At 38.2% G+C, this 25,440-nt stretch overlaps 1 protein-coding gene across 1 annotated transcript in view; it reads left to right on the top strand.

Annotated features, from left to right (window-relative positions):
- Positions 1-25,440, top strand: part of Ctnna2 (catenin alpha 2) — a 983,267-nt gene that overhangs the window by 71,314 nt on the left and 886,513 nt on the right. Inside the window, exon 2 of the mRNA XM_050162003.1 lies at positions 21,775-21,970. Coding sequence (XP_050017960.1) covers positions 21,775-21,970 — 196 coding nt within the window. The remainder of the gene's footprint in view (positions 1-21,774; positions 21,971-25,440) is intronic.

The raw sequence follows: 25,440 nt of genomic DNA, 5'->3' as shown, positions 1-25,440 counted from the left end.
GAAAACATGTATCTTTCCCATTAAACAAAACTGTTGACGGGCTGGAAAATGATTCATTGTCTAAGAACTCTTGCTGCTCTTGTAAAAGAATGGAGCTCAGTGGCAACACCAATATCCAGACACTTAGACTTGTCTCATGGGGATCCAATGCCCTTTTATTGCCTCCATGTACCCTTACATGTGTAGTACATACACACACACAAAAATCCAAACACACACACACAATCACACATATGAGTAAAAGTAAATATTTAAGAACTTCTTATCTTGTTTTCCATAATGGATTATTAAAATATGATAAGGTAAAAGTGCATGCATGAGAAGACCCCATCATTATTTTAAATAGCCTTTTTATTGCATAGAAATGCTGGTAATGGACAGCAAGGACTAGGGCATTTTCCATTCACTTTTGTTTAACACTTTGCATGAATAAAGGGAAGAAAATTCAAATAGCACATATGTCTTTTATAATAAGAATTTTATGTGTTAACTATTGTGGGACCTAAGAGACAAAATTATTCATTATTTTTATTGGCCCAGAAAAGAGAAATTTTCAGCACATTAGCCTTCTAGTTGGAAACACTGTCTCCATGACTGAGCTCAGCTTATGATGTTTACAGTCTGCCATTTCTCCATTCTGTAGATAGAAAATTATGCTCTAATGATAAACTTAATATCCTGAGTCATGTCTACTTTGTCTTACTTATAAATTGTCTGCCAAGCACAATAGCACTAGATAGCTATGTATGAAACATACACATTTACTTTAAATATTATCTAGTAAAATCACTTCTTTGTGATAGGTATTATATAACTTTGAAAGCTAATGTTTTATAAAAAATGAGTCTTTTATTTTCAAAGTATTTTTATTTATTCTTTGAAAATTTCAAGAATTTATAAAATTACTTGTTTATATCCATTCACACTCCCTTCTTATAACTCCTTATAATGCCCCCACCTCATTTCCTTCTTAATATCTCAACCTCTCTCTTTTTCATTAATAATCTGTGGATCTAATTAATGCTGCCCATATGTACAAAGGTGTAGTTTTTAGAGTAGTACGTCTTCTACTGAATGTCAACCTTAGTGCTCAAATCAGAGTCTACCTGCAGAAAAATAGCCTCAGATACTTCAAGGAGCTATCGGTCTGGACTGCTGCTCAGTAGTGCTTACAGAGTTTGTAGTTTTCCGCGATAATTGAACTACTTGTCTTCTTTGCTGACTTCCATTTAAAAAGTCCTGTAATTCCACCCTGTCCAGAGGACAGGGTTTCCCCGTCACACTGACTAAGATTGGTGTCATCATCTGCTGAGGTTTACAGTGGTACTGTTTTGCTCCCTTATTTTCTAAACTAAATGGTATTAGCTGCCTTTTCCTGATTACCTGAGCATATCCACTGCCCTGCATATTGGTGAGTGCTTAAACATAGTAGGTTCTCAATATGTAGTCCTTGATTTTTAGGTGATTGTAATTTACCTAGTTCAGTCACTGCTCTTATACAAGGCTGTTATACATTCTTTTTGAGTCTTCTCTCTGGCCCATTATTTTTATTTTAAGAGAATTATGCATTAATTCATTTGACACTTGGTATCTAAATTGGATTCATTGCATCCTTTACTCTCCAAAAGATGCAAAATTCCTTTCTATAAAATGCCTAAAATATATATAGAATCTGCTGACATAGTTCAGATCATCTCACATTATTTCTAATACCTAGTGTGACATAAAATGTGTATGTAAACAGTTTCTATGCCATATTATTTAGGAGATAATAGCAGCAAAATAAGGTTTGCAATGTATTGTGCAGATGAACTAATTATTTTTCAGAACTCAGTTGAATGTATGTGTGTGAAACTCATAGATACTGAGTTCTGTTTCAAAGAAAGTTTGGATTATTAGGAATGATACACAAGAGAAAAAGAGAAACTCTCCTGAGTAAATTGGAAGCATGAGGGTCATGGGAGAGAGTAGAAGGGGAAAGGGGATGAAGGAAGGGAAGCAGAGAAAAATGTATAGCTCAATAAAAACAATAAAAAATGATATAGCAGGAAAGTCAAGAATAAATAAGCAATTGTTTATTATTTATTTATTTCTTAAAGATTTCTGTCTTCTCCCCACCACTACCTCCCCTTTTCCTCCCCCTCCCCCAATCAACTCCCCCTCTCTCATCAGCCTGAAGAGCAGTCAGTGTTCCCTGCCCTGTGGGGAGTCCAAGAACCTCCCACCTCCTTCCAGGTCTAGTAAGGTGAACATCCAAACAGCCTAGGCTCCCACAAAGCCAGTACGTGCAGTAGGATCAAAACCCAGTGCCATTGTTCTTGACTTCTCAACAGTCCTCATTGTCCGCTATGTTCAGAGAGTCCAGTTTTATCCCATGCTTTTTCAGACCCAGTCCAGCTGGCCTTGGTGAGTTCCCGATAGAACATCCCCATTGTCTCAGTGTGTGGGTGCACCCATCGCGGTCCCGAGTTCCTTGCTCGTGCTCTCTCTCCTTCTGCTCCTGACTTGGACCTTGGGGTGCCACTCTTGAGAATATACCCAAGACATGCCCTATCATACAACAAAAGTATATGCTCAACTATGTTCATAGCAGCATTGTTTGTAATAGCCAGAACCTGGAAACAACCTAGATGCCCTTCAATGGAAGAATGGATGAAGAAAGTATGGAATATATACATATTAGAGTACTACTCAGTAGTAAAAAACAATGACTTTTGAATTTTGCATGCAAATGGACGGAAATAGAAAACACTATCCTGAGTGAGGTAAGCCGGACCCAAAAAGAGGAACATGGGATGTACTCACTCATAATTGGTTTCTAGCCATAAATAAAGGACATTGAGCCTATAATTTGTGACCCTAGAAAAGCTAAATAAGAAGGTGAACCCAAAGAAAAACATATAGTCATCCTCCTAGATATTAACCTTCATCAGGCAATGAAAGGAGACAGAGTCAGAGTCCCACATTGGAGCAATTGTTTTTTGTAGTCTTTTCAGAGGCCTTTCTCCTCTTAAGAATTAAAAACAATATATGTTTTGTGTGTGTATATGGTAGAGGCATATGTCTGTGAGTGTGTAACCATAAAGGCCAGAAGAGGGCTTTGGAGCCTCTGGAGCTGGAGTTAGAAGGATTTGTAAGCTGTACCATGTGACTGCTAGAGACTAAACTTGAATCCTCTCAAGGTCAATATATGCTCAGCATCTATCATTCCATCCTCATTTCTTAAGTTTTGATTTTCTTGGCATGTACATAAACATCTGCTGGAGAAGTAAGTGGTCAGATGACCATCCATCTTCTTACCGCTGACCTTCCATCACCCTTTGCTTTTCCCAGCTGGGCTGATCCTGGAGAGACGGAAGTTTTGAAAAATTGGAAAGATTCAAAGTAGTACTCTCTTGCAGCGACTTCATAGGCTTTCCCTTGCCTTGTGAAGATGTTCATTTGCTTTGTTTATCAACTATCTCTTCTGGTTGTCTGCTGATTTTATCCACTGTCATCAGTATTACTACTGAGAGTGAACAACTGTGAGACACTGTCAGGATGCTAACATTTGACTGTCTTCCTGTTTTGACATTGTGACTGAAGTATACACGAACACTCTCTAGCAAATGAGCTCCCAACAGTATACCTGTCGGCAAGTGGCTAGCTCCTCATTAGCTGTGCGTGGGTATGACTATGACTTTCCCTCTGACTTCCTGGAGAAGACCAGCCTTGTTTGTAGCTGGCCTAACTCATGAGTGAATTTGTAGATGGCTTCCACTTCAGTAGTATAGGGATCAGTAAGCACTTTTGAGACAGGCTTTCTGCTTACTCTTCTACAACAGAGCCTGATGGTCACCCACCAGCTTATCTGGCCACAGCCAGAGGATCCCTTCACGTGTGTTCTAGCATGTTCTTCTACACCAATTTTATTTTTTGACTTTTTTTGTTTTGTTTTGTTTTTCATTTTCAAATAGAGTTTCTCTGTAGCTTTGGAGCCTGTCTTGGAACTTGCTCTGTAAACCAGGCTGGCTTTGAACTCACAGAGATTCTCCTGTCTGCTGAGTGCTGAGACTAAAGGTGTGCACCACCATTGCCTGGCCTGATTTGATTTTTATAACTAAGCTTTCAGATCTTTTTTTTTTTTTTTTTTTTTTTTTTTTTTTTTTTTTTTTTTTTTTTGTTTTTCAAAACAGAGTTTCTCTGTAGCTTTGGTGCCTGTCCCGGAACTAGCTCTTGTAGACTAGGCTGGCCTCGAACTCACAGAGATCCGCCTGCCTCTGCCTCCCGAGTGCTGGGATTAAAGGCGTGCGCCAACACCGCCCGGCTCCTTTCAGATCATTTCTATTGCTGCTTATATTACTGAAGTTTAGACTAACACTCAGGAACCTTGTGCCTGGATTTGTGCATTGTTCTTGTTTGTCTTTTCTTCTCCCTGGGTTAGAAGGTCGGAGTCTTGTCTTCACATCCATCAGCTATTTATTGTCTTACTGTGTCGCATGATATGCAGCTTGCCCTGTACCACTAGGATATCAGCATGACTGTGTAGCCTAGGCCACCATTGATAGCATAGAATGCCTCAGCCTCCGTCACAAGTCTGGTTCATGACATATTACTAATTTAATCTTGTGAAGCCTAACCAAGAGTGCCATGGTGGCAGCACCAACAACTCTCTAAATGTGACTTTTCTCAGTCTGTTATCTACTCTCTCCTCACTAGCTCAGAGTTTTGTTTTAGTTTTCATGTTCATCCTGTGATAGGCAGTGCATCTTAGTGGAAAGTTCAAGGGTTGGAAACTCTAAAGTTTATGCTATGGTTATATGTTCTCTACGTCTCTGGTGAGGCCTGCTTGCTCTCTTATTTCAGGTTGTTGTTTGTTCTAGAACAATGCCAGGGATAGGTGAATAGAGCATGCTCAGCACTCATTTTTAAACCAGAAATTCACTGTTTGGAATTGTTTCATCTTCTCATTATAATACCTCTTGTAATCTTTCCATTAAAATATCTGTTACTCATAGATTTAACATGGACTTTCCACAGTCCTTCTTCCAGGCATGATGCCTGAGTAGTTCATTTGTCCATGAAGAAGTAGTCAAAGCCTTTGAATGAGTGGATGGTGTTGCTAAGGAAGTATATGTGAACCCATTTACTTCTTACATCTGTTGTAGGCCAGATGTAAGTACCCATGGGGCTATATCTCCTCAATATGAGAATGAAAGGTTGTGATAATTTAGGGAAACCTGCTTTCAAACCGCGTCATCTTCATCAGACCACCTATGTGATTTGCAAAAGGTCATCACAACTGGACATGAAAACTGTTGATGATCGTTCACTGCAGGAGGGGCAAGGGGAGTGGTTCTACCTCTCCTCATATATAGCCACTTCCTTTAACCAGTTGTATGGAGTTCTCACTTAATTACACACAGCTTCAGAGATGGGGCTTGAATCTATAGGCAAGAAAGGTCTAAGGGAGGGAGTGTTGAATTAGGAGCGGCGGGGCTGCGTCCCCGGCACCCGGCCGCCCTCATGGCTAACTTATGCCCAGAAATAATTACACGGAAACTGTATTCTTTCAAACACTGCCTGGCCCGGCTAGTTCCAGTTTCTTATTGGCTAGCTCTTACATATTGTTCTAACCCATTTCTAATATTCTGTGTAGCCCATGAGCTGGCTTACCAGAGAGGATCTTAACCTGCATCTGTCTGGAGTGGGAGCATCATGGCGACTCCTCCTCTAACCTTCTTTCTCCCAGAATTCTCTTCTGTATACTCCGCCTACCTAATTTTCTATCCAATAAAATGGGCCAAGGCAGTTTCTTTATTAGTAAGAAATCATTCCCACATCATTTCCCCTTTTTCCGTTTAAACAAAAAAGAAAGGCTTTAACTTTAGCATAGTAAAATTACATATAACAAAACAGTTATCAAGTAAGAATTACAGTTACAATATTTATATCTATTTTATCTCTTATCATAACTAAGGAAAACTATAACTATTTATTCTTCAACTCCATCAAAGACTCCAGAAGGATATAATATTATCTAAGTAAACAAGAAATAAGAAAACTCTAGAAATGACAGAGACATCTCGCTGCCTGGACAGTCACCCAAAGTTCCTCTGTACCGTTGGGGCATCCATCTTCGGCCTACAGGCCCATGGTATCCAGATACATTTCCATGAAGCAGGAAATTTTAAAGACAGTTCAGTCACTTTCTGCTGTGTTCTGTAGAATGTCTTGTAGACTCTTTCATGAATCAGGAACCCCGAAAGACCATCTCACCTTTAGGCAAGTTCAGCAGTCCTCTCTCTGAGGGTTCTCTGTGTCCAGTTTATGCAACAGTCCAGGCAAGAGCAGTTTCTTGCCCAAATGACTATCCAACTCCATAAGGATCCTCTTCGATGCCCATCTTCCTCTTGAAGTAGCTGGTGCTGCCAGGAGCAGACGTGTCTCCTTGTCATGAAAAGTCCTAAGTTATTAAAATATTTTAAATGCCATATTCTGCAGTCTTTGAAAGATATGAAGAATGCCTATCTAATTGAAATATATCTCTATATATCTAGAAAATCTAACTAACATGACTACAAGCTTAACTATTAGCAATGATTATCCATTAACAACCTATATTTCCTAATTATACATTACATTTTAAGTGAACTACATAATCACAATACCTTAATCAAGTTCAAAAATACATATACATATAACAAAATTGACCTTAAAATCCATACCAATGCAAATTATTCATATCTATATCATATCCCCCTTTAAATGTAAAAGAACATTTATAAACAATATTTGGGAACATGGGCGTAGTTTTTTCTCTCCAAACTGCTTCCTGCTGAATGGGGGCACTGTTAATCAGATCATTTAGGGTGTAACCTGTGTGTCAGGTTCATCTCGGTTGGCAGTTGAGTGAAGTAATTTTTTGAGGGTGTTCACAGCAACCTTTCAGGAGGGCGTGGTCTATCATACCATACCGGGATAGATGCAATCCATAGGGTCACATCCTCTGTGGAAACAAAAGAAGACCCTCTCCAAAGCATCATATCCTTAGATCCAAATTTTGAAGTCAAGATACCTTTAGAACATATGTGCAGGTTCAGCTTAGCAGCCCATATAATAAAATGTCTCTTTGTACTTAGCTCCTTCACAGTCAAAAATTTTAAAGAAAACACAATGTACATAATCCAGACTCTCTGTGAATTTTTCATTTTTACGTGGCTTATTTTTCTTTATTTCTCTTAATCTATAACTATCTGTACTTCTGTACTCTGTCTCTTTAAAGACTTTACCCTTTTTCTTTTTAAGACATTAACTTTATTCTTTATATTCTCTTTTTTTCCCCAAGCCTACGTACATTCATCCAACGGTGTCTGAATCTGTTTTACTGTGAATCTGTATTTTTTTTTTTATTATCCAGGAGCATTTCTTAAAATGTTAAGCATTTCTTAAAAACTTAAGTTGCACCATGTATAGGTAATACGGTACTGCCTGTGTCCTGCCCAGTCTAAACCTTAACTGCACGGTTTTAAGGTAATTACGGTAGTTCCTGCCTGAGATCAGCACAGTTCAGCAAGGAGCAGCCGCTCCTGCCTCAGAGTCATTTGGTGCTTTTGAGCTGAGCACAGTTACAGGCAAACAGCAGTTTACATTGGAGCCGCAATCAGCAATTTAATTTTGAGACTGAGTGTGCAGCACAGAAACTCTTTTTATCCAAGTTACAGCCAAATCTGACACGCAGAGCACTGCGCAGTCTGAAAACGCGTCTCTGTATGGCAGCAGGAATCCGCCATGCTCTTCCGCCTGCCTAAGCCTGATTCCGCCATCTGCCCAGGTGTAGGCAGGGAACGCTGAGCCATCGGCAGGTCTCAGAGCAATCTCCTCCGATCCCAAGTGGGAACAGAAACATCCAGTCCCATAAAAGCCTTGAAATGCTTTAAAGCCAGAGTTCACGCTGGCAGCATAGCACCAGGAAGCCGCGCTTTAAAATGACGCAGCTTTTTTTCTCTGCTGCTGTTGCTGAATCAGGAATCTCTCTACAGCATGTCACCAACAAAACAGCAAAAATCTGTGTTAAACTCTGTTTCCCTTATTTTTAAGCCTTCTCAGGTTTTTAAGTGGATTTAGCCCCACGTTGGGCGCCATCTGTTGAAATAGGAGCGGCAGGGCTGCGTCCCCGGCACCCGGCCGCCCGCATGGCTAGCTTATGCCCAGAAATAATTACACGGAAACTGTATTCTTTCAAACACTGCCTGGCCCGGCTAGTTCCAGTTTCTTATTGGCTAGCTCTTACATATTGTTCTAACCCATTTCTAATATTCTGTGTAGCCCATGAGCTGGCTTACCAGGGAGGATCTTAACCTGCGTCTGTCTGGAGCAGGAGAATCATGGTGACTTCTTCACTAACCTTCTTTCTCCCAGAATTCTCTTCTGTATACTCCGCCTACCTAATTTTCTATCCAATAAAATGGGCCAAGGCAGTTTCTTTATTAATAAGAAACCATTCCCACATCAAGGGAGCCCTATCTATGTGGCTGAGGAGGTATCGTCATTCATGCTGGTTCAGAACTTCTAGTGTCACAGCTTTAAGATCACTCACCTGTATCTCCTCACCCCTCACCCATGGCTCTATAAGTATGACTTGCGAATTCATTGATGCTCCAGAGTGATTCTTGGTGGAATCATAACTCGATTTGCTTTTAGGACAAGGGGAACAGTCAGAGAGCTACAGTTTGGGTTCCTAGCAGAGAAAGAATTTTAGTGACACATGCATAGACCATATAAAAGTTAGTCAATAGTTCTTGACTTTCCAAGAATAACATGTTTTGTAGCTGTTTACATTAAAGAACAACTTTTAATTTTTGGCTCTAGATGGCTCTAATTTGATTAGAAACTACTAAGAAGAACTTCTGGTGGATTTCATATCATATCTATATATTGATGTGTGTAGCTTTAGATATACATTTATATATTTTGTTCTATACAGTAGTTACAGTGATAGACTGGTTGATTAATGTATAAATCAATGATTAAAACAAGAAAGCATAGGACTTCAGAACACATATGCTTCAGTTTATAATTGTGAGTTTAAAAAAATCTTAGTTATAAAAAAGTCAGCATTAAGTAGTCTAATTAGGCAATCAGTTGTGTTGCTTATCTGCATCCACAAAGAGCTCATAGAAAACCGGAAGTGACTACATGTTGCCTAATTAGTCCAATTAAACACCTGCCTAAGATTTCCTAGCTTAGAAAATGCTCCACTCTTAAAATCACTAGCACACTGCTAAAAATATAACTTCCAAATGAAAGTATTTTATTTGAAAAGTTGGGAACTATTCTCTGAATGCTGTATGAAAACAATGTAAAAAAAATTAGATGCAAATTATGAACTTTTTTTCCCCTTCCTTTTCAAAGAAGTAAGACTTTGTTTCCATGTTTCTCAAATCAAGCTGCCTGAGTTGGTTGCTTTGAGAGGATTAGTCAAAGAGACCAACTCCATATCCCGATCTGAGTCCTCCAATTTGGCTTCACTCTTGCCTGGGAATATAGCAGCAGCAAGAAGAGCAGCCGTTGTGGCAGACAGCGGGGCAGCAGCCAGGAACACAGATAGATCAGCCAGGAAAGCCTTGACCTTTTCAGCAAGTGGGCAGGTGTACTCAGCCTCCTAAGACAAAACCAGGAGCCAGTTCTGTCCACTGATGATAAACTGTGACACCAAAGCAATCTGCAGACAAACACTGACATTATCATTAGCACCCTCCAGGAAGTAATGTCGATTCTTATTCTTTTTATTTTAAAGCTGGAGGGAAAGAAAGTGAAACACCAAAAGCATGATTGATCTCAGTAACAGCAAATGCCTGACTCGTTAGAGCTCTCATCTGGATATTGCCATCCATGACCTTCGAAGTCAGGATCCTGCCCCATATGTTTGCTGATTGTATGTTTAATATTATAGTCAATGTCGTTTTAGTTACAGAGCTAGTGTGTCTCAGATAAACTGCTGTATTTAAAATTCAACCCCCCCCTGTGAATTCAATGCCATTATTATTTGAAAATAGAAAAGTGACTATCAGAGCCAGTCTCTTTCCCACCCAGAGAAGAAGTGGAAGTCTCCAGAACCTGGGGGAATGGCTGAGGACCTGGGCTAGATTCGCCAAAACTCACCTAGAAACTCTGATGTGCTCGCTAGATTTCATAATGCTCGTAAGTTACAGGTGGACAAAAGCTACAGTTGTTTACCCAACATTGGACTTTGCATGCTAGAACGCTAATCTGTAGGGAAGGTGGAAGAGTGCACTGATAGGTAGAATTAGTGGCAATATTGTTTGGGGGTTAACCAACTGTTTTCTGATTAGATTTGGGGCCTATTCCAGAGGAGGAAACTCATGCTTGCTGTGACAGACCTGGCCCAAAGACCATGACTGGGGCAGGTCACAGGCCTTGGTGGGGACATGTATTACTGTTGTTCTGTAACATATACGTGCGGCTGAACTGTCTTTTAAATATTTATGTTTGGACCTGTTGATTAGCACTGTCTGAACGTCGGCCAGAGAAGCTTCTATTTGCAGTGGAGAGCAGCTGAGGCCGAGATAAAGAACTGATCAATGTGCTGACAATAAGTGACTATTGAGTGCTTGCCCCAAAATGAGACATCCATGGCCACCCATTCTGCAGGGCTCAGGAGACACTGCAGAAGACTTGGAAAGAATTTTAGAGATGAAGATGGGAAGGACTGGTGTGCAATGCTAGTCAAAGCATGAGTGTTGACCTGATGTTGTATTTATGGTTACTTAAACAAGACCTGCACAAGATGTAGACGAATTATAGCTGTTTGGTAGTCTTTTATGGTTTTATGTATAACTATCTGGTTGTCCATAGTCATGCGGGAAACCCTAACTAACAAAGAGATTTAAAATAGGAAAGTTGGAAGGACACTTATTAGTAGAGTTTGAGGAAGTGGAAGTGAGTATCTGGGTGTGGATGTAATCAAGATACAATGTAAATGTGAATAAAATCATTAAATATATATTATGTAGATACAAAGATATATAATATATATTAAAATTACATGTTTCTAATATTTTCATATATATATATATATATGTGGGGGGGTGTTCTTTGGCAATTCCATTCATGTATAAATTTCATTATGATTACTGCTCCCTCAGTTTAGTCTCCCCCCACTTCTGTTAATCTCCTCCTCCCTTAAATTCCAGATATATTTGTGTGTGTCTATTTTCTCAGATCTGAGAAGATAGAGACAGGAGGAATTCCAGAACTTGTAAGCAACCAGTCCAGTTGAATGAATCTGTAAGCTCTAGATGCTATGAGATACTGTTTCTCAAAAAATAAAGTGGAGAACAATTATGGAAATACCTATGGTTGACCTCTACATGCATCAGGCAGGACATATCCACACATACATACATGAACACATTACACACAGAGGAACATACACATATACAGACATATAAACATACATGTGCATATACAACCATACACATGCACAGACATACACAAATACATGCACACACACATACATTCACACAAACACATATATGTAACACAATCATACATTTACACACACATGTACATATAGAGTCACACATACGCAAGGTAGGCTCCATAGTTTTTCAATTCTACACTACTTCACATTTCTCCTATTTATGGTCTTTTCATCCAGCAATACTTCAGTCCTGATCACCCAAGACACATTCTACAATTTCCACGCATTAATGGTTTTAAAGAGAAATTATTCTTTAGTTAGAAAATTCACTGCCGCCCTTTTTCTATGAATTGTCCAAATAAAGATTCACAAGAAGAATCTTGACAAGGATAATTACATTCTGCTCATTTACCCCTCCTTCATCAACAATTCCCTGGAATCTTCAGAAAAGCACTGCTTAAGGAGCACAGCTGCGCACCAAAGCAATGCATTCAAGTAGAAGGTGGGTGTTCTGTCCGTGGAGATGACCCACAGGAAATGTCAACGTGGTCTTTTCTCATGTTATTGGCATTTCACCAGCAGTTTATAGCTTAATGGGAGAACAATAATGTGCACGTACATATCAAATCCAGAAAATGTCAGCAGATTAGGTAATTATCTCTTCAAAAAGCCAGGGATTCTTTTAAAGTGGGGGTGTGTCATGCATGCACTGAGGAAATTTTGCAGACACACCAGTTAGCTAGCCATAAGAACAATTGATTCTTATTTCTGAAGTTTACATAATGTTTCAAGTGAGACAAACCTACACTTACCACTGTTTTAAGGGATAACCTGCACATGTCAGATAAATTAAAATTTCAATTATTAGTCTTTGAAAGTCCCTGTTGCCTCTAATGTGCATTTTTAAATCCTTTCTTTGAATTTGTTCTTGGGCAATTCTTTTCATATATAAATTACATTTGGATTACTCTCTGCCCCTATCCAGTCTTCCTCCCACTTCTGTTAGGTCCCTCCTCCTACAATTCCCTTTCAATCATTCGTTTCTGGTTTGAAATGCACTGAGTTTAGATGGGTTTATCGCATAATCACGGGTTTGGAACTGTACATTGGAATCTTCTGGGTGACTCAGAGGATAGAAAGGTAGATGTGATGACTGTCTCTCCCTCACAATCTATGAGTAGCCACTAGTTAAGGCCCAGTGGATCCTTCTCTGATCTGTCATGGGATGTTAGTAGGATCAATTTTGTGTATATTTATTGTATACAGCTCATTTGTGGCCATGAGAGCTTTGTCTACGCAAGGCCCATAAGATAGCATTTCAGAGTATTGCTCCCCTTCTTCTATGTCCTTAATGAATCCTAAGCCTCAGAACAGGTAGGATAGATATCCTCTAACATGCAATTACTTTTTAATGGATGCAAGACCTTATCTTAGAAATAGGGACCGTGCTTATGATTCCTAATTTACAAACATACTATGTATAATGGGCTGGAAATAATTGGAGAGTGCTCCATATTTGCAGGACATTATGTCACTATTAATTAATATTAATGTTAATATTAATTATTATATGTGATATTTTGACTCTAGAAGAGAGAATTTAGAATTGAAAATATTTCAATCACTGAAAGATTGATATTTTGGGAAATTTTCTATTTGTTGTTTTTGTGAGAAACCTTCTGTGTGTGCTGATATGGAAACGTGACATTTTTGTAGATTTTAGTATGTTTTTTTCTAATCCTGTCTACCTGTAGTTTGCAACTGCTGGACGTGAAATGTAAGAACAGTGATGTTTCTTCCATGCCAGTACATGTGTACATATTCATTTTATTTTTAATTTAGGTTATTATTATTGAATTTATTAATATAAAAATCAGTTATTGGATTCTCTAAAAGGTGACATGAAATTTAGCTTTAATATATATTCTAGTTATTAAGATTTTACAAAACATTATTTAAGATATATGTCAAATAGCAATAGCACAGGCACATGAAAAGACATTAACTATAGGCAAAGGCTTCTATGAAAGTATGAGAGAGAAAGAGAGCACTTAATGTCTTTATTGAAGTATGAAAATGAGTACATTACTTTTATCTGATAAGATGATGCTTTCATTTACTTTTAATTGTTTGTTTGAGTGCAGTTGCATACAGAGGCCAGAAAAAAGTGTCATTACCTCTGGAGCTGTAGTCACAGTCAACTGTGAGTCATCCTATGTGGATGCTGGAAACCAAACTAGGTTCTACCAGAAGTGTTCCTAAATAATGATTTTTCTGATTCTTCAAGTTTATTTTAATCTATATTGAAGCTAGTGGTTAGTGTGCTAGTCCTCTCCACAGCAGGTCTTAGTGAAGAATGCTTTTTGAATGATCCCCCCACTCCTTTCTGGTGCATGTATTCAGTTAGTCGTGGAATTTTGCTCATCATTTTAGTTCAAAGGAAGGGGAAAACTTTAAATTTTTTTTGCAAGAGAAAGCTTTGGTTTTACTTATAAATACTAGTTATGAAAAATGTTTTCATTTTGTTAATTTATTCTTAGAAACTTTCATATACATACATAATGCAATCCATTTGTTCTCTCCATCCATCTTCCTTTATCTCCCTTCCACGCCTACCAAGTCTAACTGTTTCACAAATTCATGACTGTTCATTTGTCATATGATCTATTACCATTAATCAGAGCAATCTGTATGAACAGAGCTGTAGACAGTGACTTCCCATTTCATTGAATATATCCACAGGAAATAGTTCAACAGTGAGAATCAGGGCCCCCTGAGTCCCTCTTCCATCCATTTCTTGTTGTTAATGGGCTCATTTTTGGGCAGGTGCAATGTAATAATCTGCCCAATTTCATGATTATAATAGCTATGTATTGTTGAGAAGATGGCATTTGAGAGCCCTTTTTTACCTCTCTTCCCAGCTTTTATAACCTCCCTACCCACTCTTTGGAGTGATCAGAAATAACAGATGCGTGATTGACAGTATTGCCTGGTGTCTAGTGTGTGACAAATCTGAGTTGTACCGAGGCACATTAGGGTTTATGATATTGAGGAAAATATCCTGATATTAGGAGGCTTTGCAGTATTTACCAGTATAATCTTTATGTCTCAAACTGACAAAGCAGACAAAGTCTAATCATCCAGTGAATTTGTTCTATCTCACTCAAACGTGTAGTTTATCTCTTCAAGTACAAAAAAAATGATTATTTAAATAAAGTTCATGTAGTTAGAAGAAATCACAATTATTTCACAGTGAAAAGTAAGATGTTTAAAGTTCTTAAGGAAAATTTAAAATGGGGATTCCATTTTCTCCAGATGTCTTGATGCATACCTTTAAACCAAGCATTTAGTAGGATTTTGAGGTCATTTTTAGATACATAGAGAGCTTGTGTCCAGTCTTGTGTCCAGTCTGTACTACAGGAGATGGTATCTCAAAACAAACAAAATAATAAAAACAAGGAAATATTATAAACATGTTAGACCATATTACTTCACATGATTTGAAATCACCATCTATATAGATTCATTTAACAATACTGACGCCAATGTCACCACTTATAATATATTTTTAGTGAATCTTCTGTTATAGTGAGTATATGAGACAGAAAACTTCTACAGAAAGATATTTCAATATTGCAGAGGTTTACAGTTTCTTTTTGTGATCAGTTTCTACTAGTGCCTTATGTAATAGAGTAAGCCGTGTCTGTTTGCCCACATTCAGTCCATGACCAGAATGTGCGAGAGAGAATGAGGGGAGTCAAAGAAAATGAATGTGCAAGAATATCACTGTCCCATGTGAGGACATACACCAAAGACCTGATGACATATTACTAGGCACAATCTCTTAACAATTGCAACATTTCCCTATAACTCCATGCTGGATATCAGGTCTGCAAATTATGGATGATCGAGGGGGACACTTAAAATACAAGTAACAGACATTAGCTGGCTGGCTTCTTGATCTTTAAAAAATATTTATTTACTTTTATTTTATGTGTGCATTTTGTCTGTATGTACATAAGTGTGCCACTCTGGACTGCAGGAAATGATATCTTAAAAACACATAATGATGACAAAATACTAAAAGATAATAAACATACAGTGCATACAGTTCTATGGAGGTCGGAAGAGAACACTGGGTTCTCCAAAACTCGATTTCCAACAGTTGTATGTAATTATGTAGGTGCTGGGAACCAAACTCAACAAGCTCCTAGCAAGGGCAGTAAATGCTCTTGACTGCTCAGCCATCTCTCCAACCAAAGATTTTTTTTTAATTATTTCTACATGGGATGTTCTCACTCATATTTGGTTTCTAGCCATAAATAAAGGACATTGAGCCTATAATTCGGGTTCTTAGAGAAGCTAAATAAGAAGGAGAACCCATGCTTTTTCAGTCGCAGTCCAGCTGGCCTTGGTGAGCTCACAATAGATCAGCCCCACTGTCTCCGTGGGTGGGTGCACCCCTCGTGGTCCTGACTTCTTTGCTCATATTTTCCCTCATTCTGCTCCTCCTTGGGACATTGGGAGCTCAGTCCGGTGCTCCAGTATGGCGGACAATGAGGGCTGCTGAGAAGCCAAGGACAATGGCACTGGGTTTTGATCCTACTTCATGTTCTGGCTTTGGGGGAGCCTAGCCAGTTTGGATGTTCACCTTCCTTGACCAGGATGGAGCGGGGAGGACTTTGGACTTTCCATAGGGCAGGGAACCCTGACTGCCCTTCAGACTGGAGAGGGAGGGGGAGAGGAGTGGGGGGAGGGGGAGAGGAGAGGGAGGAGGGGGGAAAAGGGAGACGGTGAGGGAAATGGGAGGCGGGGAGGAGGCGGAAATTTTTTTTTCAATAAAAAATATTTAAAAAAAAAGGAGAACCCAAAGAAAATCATATAGGCATCCTCCTGAATATTAACCTTCATCAGGCGATGAAAGGAGACAGAGACAGAGACCCACAATGGAGCACCGGACTGAAATCTCAAGGTCCAAATCAGGAGCAGAAGGAGAGAGATCACAAGCAAGGAACTCAGGACCGCGAAGGGTGCACCCATACAATGAGACAATGGGGATGTTCTATCGGGAACTCACCAAGGTCAGCGGGTCTGGGTCTGAAAAAGCCTGGGTTAAAACCGGTTTCGCTGAACATAGTGGACAATGAGGACTACTGAGACCTCAAGAACAATGGCAATGGGTTTTTGATCCTACTGTACCTATTGGTTTCGTGGGAGACTAGGCAGTTTCGTGGATGCTCACCTTACTAGACCTGGATGGAGGTGGGTGGTCCTTGGACTTCCCACAGGGCAGGGAACCCTGATTGCTTTTTGGGCTGACGAGGGAGGGGGACTTGATTGGGGGGGGGGGAGGGAAAGGGGAGGGGGCGGTGGGGAAGAGACAGAAATCTTTAATAAATAAATAAATAAATAAATAAATAAATAAATAAAATACCATCTCTTGACAGTCTTGGATGTTCTTCTGCACTTTGCTTTGAGTAAAATGTTTTTACATGAAAAAAATTATTTCTGTTTATGTGTATGTGTGTCAATGTACGCCATGTATCTTAGGGTTTCTATTTCTGTGAAGAGACACCATGACCACAGCAACTCTTATAAAGGGAAACATTTAATGAAGGCTGGCTTTCAGTTTCAGAGGTTTTGTCCATTTTCATCATGGCGAGAAGCATGGAGGCACATAGGCAGATGTGACGCTGGAGAAAGAACTGAGACTTCTGCATCTTGATCTGGAGACAGTAGAAGGAGACGGAGTCACTAGGCCTAACTTGAGCATATAAGACCTCAAATTATTGCCTCCACAGTGATACACCCCCTCCAACAAGGTCACACCTATTCTAACAAGGCCACAATAGTGCCACTTCCTGTAGGCCAAGCATTCAAACACATGGGTTTCTGGTGACCCATTCAAGCCACAGCACCATGTGTATATGTGTGGGTGCCCAAGGAGGCAGAAAAGGTCTGTAAAATCCTTGCAGCTAGAGTTACAGGCAATTCTAAAGGGCCATGTGGGTCTACAAACTCAATTCTCATCCTCTGTGACACCAGTAGTCACTCCTCTTACATGTTTTCCTTGAAATTTTATAGTTGACATTTCTTAGATTCAGTAATGAGTCCTTTGCTTGCACAAATTTAGATTTGTGATCTGTGTCTCCATGTTGTGGATGTGAAAACATAACCAACTTTTTGTAACACTGTTCAATAGCAATCAAGTTATACCTAAGCCATTGAAATATGATAAAAAAAATTTTTTACTGTATATGAACAGTCATGATCATTTAAAATTGTCTCACAAGGAAAAGAAGAAATACTACCATTTTAATCTATACAAGGTTAAAATATAAATATTGAAATAGTAACCTCAAATATCAAAATAAACAAAATGAGTTGTATATTAGGAATATGCACATGTGCGTATGTATGGAGTGCATACTAATAAGCAAATGCTTTATAAACATATCTGTTTGCATGTATATGGAACAAAATACATTAGTTATCTAGAAACTGTTCATTCCTTTACTAATAACATTTTATACCTCATATACAATGTGTATATTTAATAAGTATGATTTAAAATTTTCAAGAAGATACTTAATAAGTACAAATAATATGTGAACACAGTTAATATTAGCTACAGTGCTAGACGGCTCATTAAAATCTCACACATATTGCAGATTAGAAAGTTTCTTTTTATTGCAAAATATCTACATGGACTTTTCTCAACCATGGTTTATATTCCTCCAATGGAAACTTTAGCACCTCAGTCTCCTTTTTTGCATTGGCATTTTTGTTCTTACTAGCTGGCCTCCAAGATTGCCGGGAGGGTGATAGTAATAGCCCAAGTGGAGAAACCCACACATTGCACAGTCTTGTGTCTGTTAATTAACTACATCATACCCAGATAAGGCTGATGAACTCCCAATTTTAGTTAGACTGACTGTAAACAAGGCCCAGTAATACACTGTCTGCTCTCCCGTGCTGGTATTGCTGTTACTTGCCTCTGTTCCTCAGTTTTGCATGGAATCTGGAAATGAAACTCGGGTCCTTCAGCTGGTCTATGAGCACTCCGCAGATGGAGGTCTCTCCCCAGGCCTGTGGTGGCCTTTAAGAGAAGACAGGCTTGGTTTAGTTGAGTTCTTTAATTAGAGCTGATTGGAAAATATTTTGTACTTAGCCTGGTTTCAACTTTCTAGTCTTTGAACAGTCTGCTTTTGTTTTGCTTTAAAGTTAGTAAATGCAAAACAGTGAATCATGAATGGAGTGGAATCTTTCCCTAATTATTTTAGGGACTTTCTAGACAGCATGAGTTTCCTGTCATGGGTGCTGATGACTCAAAAAGATTTTTAGAAAGACAAATGCCTTCCTACTCACTTTACATTCCTGGTTCAAAACATTGGCTGCTTTCCTGAAAAACAGACCTTGCTGCTTGGGCCACAGAAGGACACTGTGATCAGCGCTGAGTTTGTGTGGTACAAAGTGCCACGGATTAGAATAGTCCTGAGAGAACGATGCTTGCTGGGAGGTGTGCTGTTGTCATGGCATTAAAGCTCACTGAGTTTACTTCAATTTTTAGTGGTGCCTGCAAAAAACAAACAAACAAAAAACAACAACAAAAATAAAAACACTTGTTTTCTGTCTTTGGATAGGAAAAAACTTACCATCATGGTACAGTTTACAACACTGCTTTTATCTGGGGCTGGGCCGTCAGTGGTTCTTTGTATTTTTATCAGTTTCTTTTCATAATGGTCTGTGTCTGTTGCAAAGAGAAGTTCCTTTAATGAGAAGTAAGAGCTACACTTACCTATGTATGTAAGGGTAAGTATTAAAGAGATGATATTGGTTTGGGAACTTAGGAGTAGAAGATTCTCCTCTAGGTTCCATGGTTTTTTCAGTCACAGTTGGCTAAGTCTACAATACTAACATGAATTATGTCCTATAAAGCAGGAAAATGGAAGTGCCGCTGTGGAGGATATCTTGACATTCTGGTCATTGTTGTGGTTCATAGGCATTACTGCTGGGTAGGTCTCATTAATTACCTTTCTTCCTGAACAACTTGCATGATGACGTCTGGAACTCAGTGAGGAGTCTTCCTGGTCAAATCCAGGTTGATTTCTCCAACTGCTATGTCTGAAGTGTGTGTGAAGCGCCTTCAGCAACACAGCCTTAACTGCAAATTGAATGAGATGATTTAATGTCTAGTTTGTCTCATACCTTTTTAATACTTCTTTATGTGGTTTACCTAATTTATTGATTTTGCCCTCCAGTAAAATAACAGATAATTACAAAAATGTGGATAATTGTTTCTTTGTTAACTGTTAAAGACATATGTGCTTTCATGCACGTATGTCACTTTCTATCTTCTCTCTTTATTCCTTCTTTCCCCTTTAACTAGTGAGTAAACCTAAGCTTTTGCTAAAAGAAAATTAAATTAATTTGCTTAAAACTTATTTCTTTTTCCTTAGGAGCTTCCAGATAATGTACCATATTTGTACAAACAAATATTTTCTTTCTCCCTGTATGATGGTTAACACAATCTAGAATCACTAGAAAATATGGTCTCAAGTATAAGTTATCTAAATTACATTGACTTGTAGGTTTGTCTACAAGAGTGTGAATCTAGGTTTACAGGCTACCCCATTCAGTGTGGGTAGCACCAAACACTTGGCAGGACATCGTTGGTTGTATACAAGTGGGAAAAGTGAGCTGAACCTCAGATGACATGCATTAATTCATTGCTCTCTACTAAGGATTATGGATTCAGTGTTGCTAACTCCTTCAAGCTAGCTTGCTACCTTGATTTCTTCAAAATTATGGACTATGGCCTCTATTTCTTCTCCTTCTTCATTAAGGTGCTTGTGTGAGGGTATTTAATGACAGCAGCATGAAAGAAACTAAGATAGCCTTGTTATTAGGAGTATCTTTTAAATTACACCTAATACAGTAACACACTGAGATAGTAGAAGAGTGACATTTGTTTACCTTTCCAAGAGATGAAACTTGTGATGTAAACATTCAGCTATTTTTGGTAGCTTCATGATTAGCTCCCAGTTCTTAAAAACTGCCAGTCTATCAAAAATTAGTATTTCCTTTCCCATTCTATTCTTTTTCTAATTTGAAAAGTGTAACAACATAGATCACAAATATTCACAGAACTATATAATATGATAAGAATGAATTACAACTAAATGAAAATAACAAATATTTTCTCTGGTGAAAAGTGCACAGACTAAGCTGAGGTATTTGCAATGGTCATTATTGCTTGCTTGGAGTGTACATTGTTCCCAGGTATTGGACTCTTCTAGATCCTTGATCTTCTTGGCGAGTAGCATGTTGTTGTGTTCATTATGTCCTCATGACAGAAAACACTTCTGCACATCAGAAAAGCAACTCCTGTGACAAGTATGCCTTTCTTTTGATGGTTCTTCCTTATGGCTGGGACTGAAAAGAATGTAATGTGACACATTTCCTAGTAAAACTACCAGTAGCTGACATGATTTTAACGTTATTAGATTTGTGGGTGTGCTACATTTTATCTAATGTTCATGCTGAAATGTCCTTGTGTTTATATAACTTACTGTGTCTAATTAATCAAAAGAGAGCTGAATATAGTAGCTCTTAATAATGTATTGACCACTTTTATACTGTTGGTCCTACCTATACTGATCATCAAACTACATGTTGAGTTGAAGCTTTGTATACTTTGGTGCTGTCAATGCATCATGACGTTGACTAATGGTTTTGCCTACTCCACAATGTAGAGTAACCATCATGACTGTGCCATTTGATAAAACTTTTCTTTGGACTGGCTTCCTTAATAACTGAATTTAGCATGATAAAAGTAAATTGAAACAAACAACAAAACTCTCCCTCTTAGGAAGCTGATACATTCCTTGTTCAATACCAAAAAGAAATAGCAACAGTTATTGAAATATTATAGAACACCTGTATTTATTCCTCCGATTTAGATTTCTCTCTGGTGCAGAAAAAGGTTCTAGTGTCCATAAGGATTAACAAGTTTGTTTGAAAGACATTAAAAGCTTTAATAACAAAGTAGTTCTCTATATACAATGGTAAGATTAAATTGGCATTTGAGATATATTTTCAAATTACAGTATTTAGAAAGAAGTTAGGGCTGGAACTGTGACTTAGCAGTTTTGGGCACTTGTTCTTGCAGAAATTCTATGCTCCTCTCCTAGCACAAAGATTGGGCAGCTCACAACTGCCTGTAACCATAGCTTTAGATAAGCCAACACTTTTTCCTGGCCTTAATAGATAGTTATAAATTATGAACAAACAGCCCATCTCTAGAAAGTCTTACAGAATGTTTTTATAGCTTTTCTTTTGTGTTCTAGGTGACAACACTTGTCAACACAAGCAACAAAGGGCCATCGGGTAAAAAGAAAGGGAGGTCAAAGAAAGCCCATGTTTTGGCAGCATCTGTGGAACAAGCTACCCAGAACTTCCTGGAAAAGGGGGAACAAATTGCTAAGGAGAGTCAAGACCTCAAAGAAGAGTTGGTGGCTGCTGTAGAGGATGTGCGGAAGCAAGGTAGGTGGAATAATATTGTATGGTTGCTGAGGCTTGTTGTGTGAATAGGACATTGTTGTTTAGAATCAGAGGAATATTTCACTTTGTTTGCTCTCTGCACATGGTGTTTGCAATGTTTGCGGGATTAGTCGCATAAATATTTTGATGTTGAAGTTTGGGCATGACTCCAAATACCATGCTTCTGCTTTTATTTAGAAATCTTCCTATTTCTTGCCCTTGGTAGATGGAAACAAAATCTCAGTCAAACTCACACCTTGGTATGGATTTAGAAGACACTGCCTATATAAAATGACTGAATATTCTGAATTTAAGGAGGATAGGAGAGAAAAATGCAAAAGCATGTAGAATTATATTTTTAGTCCATGACTTTTCTCACACATCTAGATAGTTAGCATACAGTTTATTTAACATTTTGAAAATTTTTTATTTGTAATCCAATACATGTAACATAAAAATAACATCTAAACTGATTTTAGCGTTCATTTATAGTTTAGTGTTGGTAGGTCTATGCACAATCTTGAGAAACTTATTGCTCGTTTTTTTTCACTTTAGAAAAGTGAAGCTGTATACATTTATTCCGTTATCCATATGCTCTCCACAAAAGTCTCCATGAATCACTCTTCATCTGTTTGACAACTCTTGATATTTCACAGAGATGAGATCCTGCAGAATGTCATTTTCTGGCTGGCTTATTTCATTAAGTACAGTGTCTTCAATAACCATACACACTGTGGAAGATACCACAATTTTAGTTTTTCATAACTAAATAATAGTCCATTCAATATATGTCCACAGACTTTTGATTGGGCTTCACTATTTTGCTCTTGTGAACAAAATTACTACTTAAATAAATAAACATGTATATTATGGTTAACTTTAATTATCAATTTGGCGCCACTTAAAATCACCCAGACAAAGGGACTCAAGAGTATGCATACAGTTGATGCTTTGTAGGGGATTGTCTCAACTAAATTTATGGATGTGGAAAGACGAAGCTATCTGGAGGCAGCGCCGTTCCCCAGGCAAGGTGTCCTGAACCGTTTGGACATAGAAGTGACATTCTTTCTGACCACACTCTCAGTCAATGAAAGCATATATCAAACTATCTGTTGGATACTGATTTATATGTCTAAGGGAATGCTTCATTAAATACTTGTTGAATGGATGAGTCATCTATTTACACTCTTTGTGCATTCTTACTGTCTTTTGCCAGTCATAGATGAATGTTTAGTGTCTTAAATGAAAAGCCTTCCTTCTTTTTATGTAAACATTTTCTCCATTTCTTGTTTATGTGATATACAGATTTGTGTGCATATTTTTTGCAAGTTTGCAGACACACATGTGCTTCATATCTATTTTACTGGAGCACAGTTTTGATGTGGGGAATCAACCTTTTGATTTTCCACTTTACTCAATGAGACAGGATTTCTCAATCAAACTTGGGGTGTGGGGATATAGCCAATCTCTCTTACCAACTTTCTCTGTGTAACCCTTGTCTCCAGTTTCTAAGGCTACAATTATAGGAAGAATACCACAGTCACCCAAAATTTACATGGATTTCTGGCAATCAGAACTCCAGTACTCACGGTTTTGTGGTAAGAGCTTTATCCGCTGAGCTGTCTTCCCAGATGCTGACTGTGCTTTATACCACTGTTCTATTGGATTCCTCCTAAAAGTTAACTTCATTTATATGACACTAATCCAAATTGCTACTTCCCCTGGACATATTGAATGTTTCACATTCCACCTTATGTGAACAAAGCACGAATGTATACGTGTCCCGAAATTATGAATGCCTCCAGGTTTTGAAATGCACTTGAAAGTTAAAAGTTTTCTGAATTATGGTTAGACACTTGCTTGTCGTCATGCATCTGTGCCCTAGATAATTACCTTTTGCTGCTGTTTTCTTATGTATACTAATGTGCACATGTAAAATAAGTAAGGTATGCTCAGGCTGACAACTGTTTGCACCTGTGAAGCCCTGCATGTTCTCAAGATACTGAATAAATTTACAGTGGAGAGTTTAGGTCTCTCTACCTCTTTAAGCATCTGTCTTTGCTAATAAATTTTTCTGCTTGGTTTCAGTAGCAACCCCTCAGGTTTTCTTTCTTTCTTTTTTTCTTTTTCTTTTTCTGAGTTGCAGTCTTTGGAGCTTGATGTTTGGTTGTCATGAACTTATATGAAGGTTATATGAAATGGTCTATTGTAGATCCAATATAATAATCAATTGGCTGGATTTCCCTTGTGGTGTGATAAAACAAGATTTTAATTTAGGACAGCTTACAGTGGTTGCTGTTCTAAGAATAGTTGAAGATTACTCTGTGTTATCCATCTCCTGTTACAGATGCTTAGAAGTAACCTGTATGAAACTGTGTGGTCATGTTTTCTTCCCCCGAAAAATTTAACATTCAAATGCCCCTTACTGTAACTAGTAAAAGTCAAATTACTAAAAATCTTTATCAAATCTCCTCCTTTAGTATCCTTGATTTTCGATACCTTCCTTACACTCTAGATGCTTCGCAACTGTCAGAGTCGGACAATTTCCAGGCAATGGAGTTCATAAGCTCTGATTCTGCTACTATACCTGCAGATTATAAATTCTCCTTTCTGACATTTTCCAGTGACAACTCAGCTTTCTTCACTGTGCCATCTCTGTAGCCCATCTGGCTTCAGCCGGTTTTCATAATGCCTCTTTACTTAGGCTTTTGGGAGCAGTGTAAAGCCTGCGCTGATTGTCAGAGTGATCAGAAGAAAGAAACTCATGAGAAAAAGGTGTGAATGAGGGCAGGAAAATTATTTATTTGACCTTTAAAGTACAGTATCATGCATTCCATCAAAGAAATTTATGTCTTTATTAACATGGAACATAAAAATCATGTAATCATTTGCATTTGGGGTAATAGTTTCTTTTAAAGTGTTTTTTTCAGTATACATGGCTTATTTATTTAATAATATATGTGAAACAAATTTATCAGCTTTATTATTGCATAGAAAAATTCTCCTTCCTGTATCCTGCCTGCCTTTCCCCCTTCTCTTGCCTTTTCCTTCTCTCTCATGCTATTCCTTCCACTTCTTCCTCTTCTCCCTCTTTCCTTTCTTCTCCCCCATCCTTTTTCCTCACTTTCTGTTTCAGTCCCTCTAGTGTTGAAATTGTTTCAAGATTTTGCCCAAACTAAGCAAATGATTTACCTCTGACCTTCAGTCCTCAGCCTTGTTCACACATGTTCAAATAAAATATTTAAAACATCACCACTTTTTTCCAGCATAAAGAGAAACTAGGAGGTTTGCATGTTCATTTTTAGATTTATTGTATAGAGTCATTTAATTTTGTTTATTTATAGCTTATGGATGTTTGTGGTTTCAATTATCTGTTCTATTAAGGTCATATATAAAATTGCACATTTAAAATTCGTTTACTACATGTTAGCATTGTTAAATTTAGTGTTGTTTAAATTTATTTATTATTACCT

This window comes from Alexandromys fortis, unplaced genomic scaffold, assembly GCF_014885135.2.
Source record: "Alexandromys fortis isolate MF-2015 unplaced genomic scaffold, M_Fortis_MF-2015_v1.1 scaffold_105, whole genome shotgun sequence".
Taxonomy (NCBI): Eukaryota; Metazoa; Chordata; class Mammalia; order Rodentia; family Cricetidae; genus Alexandromys; species Alexandromys fortis.
Note: the sequence above shows the minus strand (reverse complement) of the source record. Positions and strands in the feature narration are given on the sequence as shown.